General features: G+C 33.4%; 1 protein-coding gene across 1 annotated transcript in view; it reads right to left on the bottom strand.

Annotated features, from left to right (window-relative positions):
* The window catches only part of MMP16 (matrix metallopeptidase 16 (membrane-inserted)), a 325,438-nt gene that overhangs the window by 129,330 nt on the left and 193,201 nt on the right, over nt 1-2,907 (bottom strand). The window contains exon 4 of the mRNA XM_012643647.1: nt 62-366. Within this exon, the coding sequence (XP_012499101.1) occupies nt 62-366 (305 nt within the window). The remainder of the gene's footprint in view (nt 1-61; nt 367-2,907) is intronic.

Raw genomic sequence — 2,907 nt, 5'->3', positions numbered from 1 at the left:
ATGTGGGCATTCTAAAAATAAAAATAGGTCTATTTACATTGCAAAATAGCCATGCACTTACCATCATGATTAGGATTTCCTAGTGTCCATGGCTCATCTGAGTCAAAATGGGTATCTCCTCCAATTCCTGGTCCAGGGAAATAGGCATGTGCCAAAAATCCTCCCTCTCCATCAAAGGGAGAACTGTCTCCATGAAAACCAGATGCAAAAATAATGGTTATATCCACATCACGTTTGCCATTTTCTAATTCGCTGTAGGGAACTTCTTCAAATGTCAGAGGAGTTACATTCTGCCACACATCAAAGGCACGGCGAATAGCTTTACGGGTCTCAGGGTCTCCTACTTTTGGAGTTACGTTCTTTATACTGAAAGTTAAAAAATATAATAATCAGTAAGGCTTTTGTTATGTTTAATCTGACTTATTAAAGATTTTGATCTGTTCAGTTCAGTAAAATATTATGGAAAAGAGTGGTATTAAAAAGGAGTGAATTTATTCATTCCTCTCTTCTCTATTCATTGATTTCACTACATTGTGATCATTTAATTTTCAGCAGTATAGTATTCATATACTGAAGCTATAAAAGAGAAGATCTCTACAGAATGGTGAACAGTAGGGTAACTAGATCAATCAGTCACTTTGCCTCCTAAATAACAATAGGAAGGTAGATTTGCCAAATGATCAAACAGGTGCAGCAGTTTTCAGCTGAAATAAAAATTTCAATTTCTTTACGGTTATAATCACTTTTAGAAGCACACCATTGTATCTGCACATATCAATTTCAAACACTTTCTGATGTTTTATTCTTATTAATTCATTCTAGTTAAAAATTACAGCTAGATAGGAGGAATAAGTTCTAGTGTTCTCGCCACTATAGGATGACTATAGTTAACAATAATATATAGTTTCAAATAGCTAGAATAAGGAAATTGAACATTCTCAACCTAAAGAAATGATAAGTGTTTGAAATGAGGGATATACCGATTTGATCACTATTCATTATATGTATCAAAAGGTCACTATAAACCCCATGAATATGTACAATTATTTGTCAATTAAAAATAAAATTCAAAAGTGTATTGTAATTAGCTGTTTAATACAAAGATTTAACAATGACATGAATTTAAAGAAGTAAATCTAACATTATTTTGTTTGCCCTGATGCTAATAACAAATTGATGAAATAATTATAAATACTGTTCTTCATTCATTTAATACTAATCAGATGTTTATCTTTTCCTGGTTATTTTTCTATTTTTTTCTAAATAGAACATCAATGAAACTAATATGTATATTTTTTATATTGTCACACTATAAATTCATACCATGCATGTGAAAAACAATGGAAAACTCCACAGGAGTCAAAAATAAGAAAAAAAATTTTAAAAAGAGCTGAGAACGACACCACATTTTTTTTACCTGAGCCAAAGGATGGATAGAGCAAAAGAATTCATGCCTACTCAGGGAAAAAGCTCTGCAGTGTTCTGTTGTTGCTGCGGCTGTATTTGTTAGTTCATTTTAATTTTATGTCTTATTCAGCATGGTACTCTGAACTATATTTTGAAAAAGAGTAAACAACTACATTGAGATACCACAGACCTTTGTCTAGCTTGTTAGTCTCTAAATTTCCTGTCTGATGGCTAAAGAGGCATGCAGAGTAATGTTGTAACCCTGAATTTGGCTAAATTAACTTTCTTAGTAGTTTTCTATGTTCTTCCCATCCTATGGGATTTCAGAAGCCCCTCATTAGTGGGAAGATATTCCTATGACACATTATTTGAAAGAACTTATTACATAATGGGGACTGTTCTCGGTGCTAAAGATATAGCTGAACAAGATTCTGCTCTCACAGGACTTATGTATATTCTAGTGACAAGAGAAAAACAATCACTAAAACAAAAAAGACAAATAATTTCAGAGAGTGATAAGTGAGGGGGTGAGCAGGTAAGGTGAAGAGATGATAAATGGGATTTCAATGACAGAAGGGGCCAAAGATGCCTGCCACTGAGTTTCCAGCCAGAAGGAACAGTGGGCAGGCCACATCAGCTTGGCCTGTTCAGAGAATGGGAGTTCTCAGTGAGTTGGAACTAAATGAACACACAGGACCATGATATGAGATCAGATGAGGGGATTACCTGGGAAGGGATTATATTCTGTGAAGGGAAGCCCCTGGAGAATATTAAGCAGAGGAGGACTGTGATATTTCAGTTTACAAATATCACTGTGCCTGACAGAAAATGGATAAGAGGATAAGGAGTCCACCCAAGAGAAGACAGAGACATGGACTAGAGTGACAGTCATGGAGATATAGAGTGTCAGCTTCAGTGCCTGCTCTGAGAGAACTGTTAATGGGAATTGGTGATAGAGTCAATATGTAATGGAGAAATTCATTTGATTTCAAATAAAGGATAATCTAAGAGAAACTAAATGAAATATTACTATGATTTATATATGAGTATGTGAATGCATATAATGGTTTTGAGGAAAATGAAGCAAAATAATATAATAAAAATAATAAATGTGAAGTACTATTTGGATTTGAAAACATATCATTGTGTTTTTCAAAGCTATGTACTCTTTATCTTCTAAAATGTGCTTAAACACATATCATTAATAAATACAAGAAATACAGGTGTGCTTCAAAGAGCTGGAGTTCTGAACTAGGTGCAAACAACAAACAAGAGTTCAGAAACTTTTATGGAATTGAGAGAGGTATTTTGTATTTACTCATAGCTGAAATAACAAAGGGCACAGAGAGATCATGAGGTAATAAGAATAAAATAAGGCTTATTAACAATTCTAAGAGCACAAAGGATTAAATATATTTGCAAAATAAAAGGGCAATGCTATGAAATGAGTAAAACAAAAGTTAAGTTGGAAAACTTAATGAAGCTAATTTAATTTTAAAA

Source organism: Propithecus coquereli, unplaced genomic scaffold (assembly GCF_000956105.1).
Source record: "Propithecus coquereli isolate 6110/MARCELLA unplaced genomic scaffold, Pcoq_1.0 Scaffold2, whole genome shotgun sequence".
In the NCBI taxonomy this organism is placed as follows: domain Eukaryota; kingdom Metazoa; phylum Chordata; class Mammalia; order Primates; family Indriidae; genus Propithecus; species Propithecus coquereli.
The sequence above is the reverse complement of the archived record's forward strand: the minus strand, read 5'-3'. Positions and strand labels throughout refer to the sequence as shown.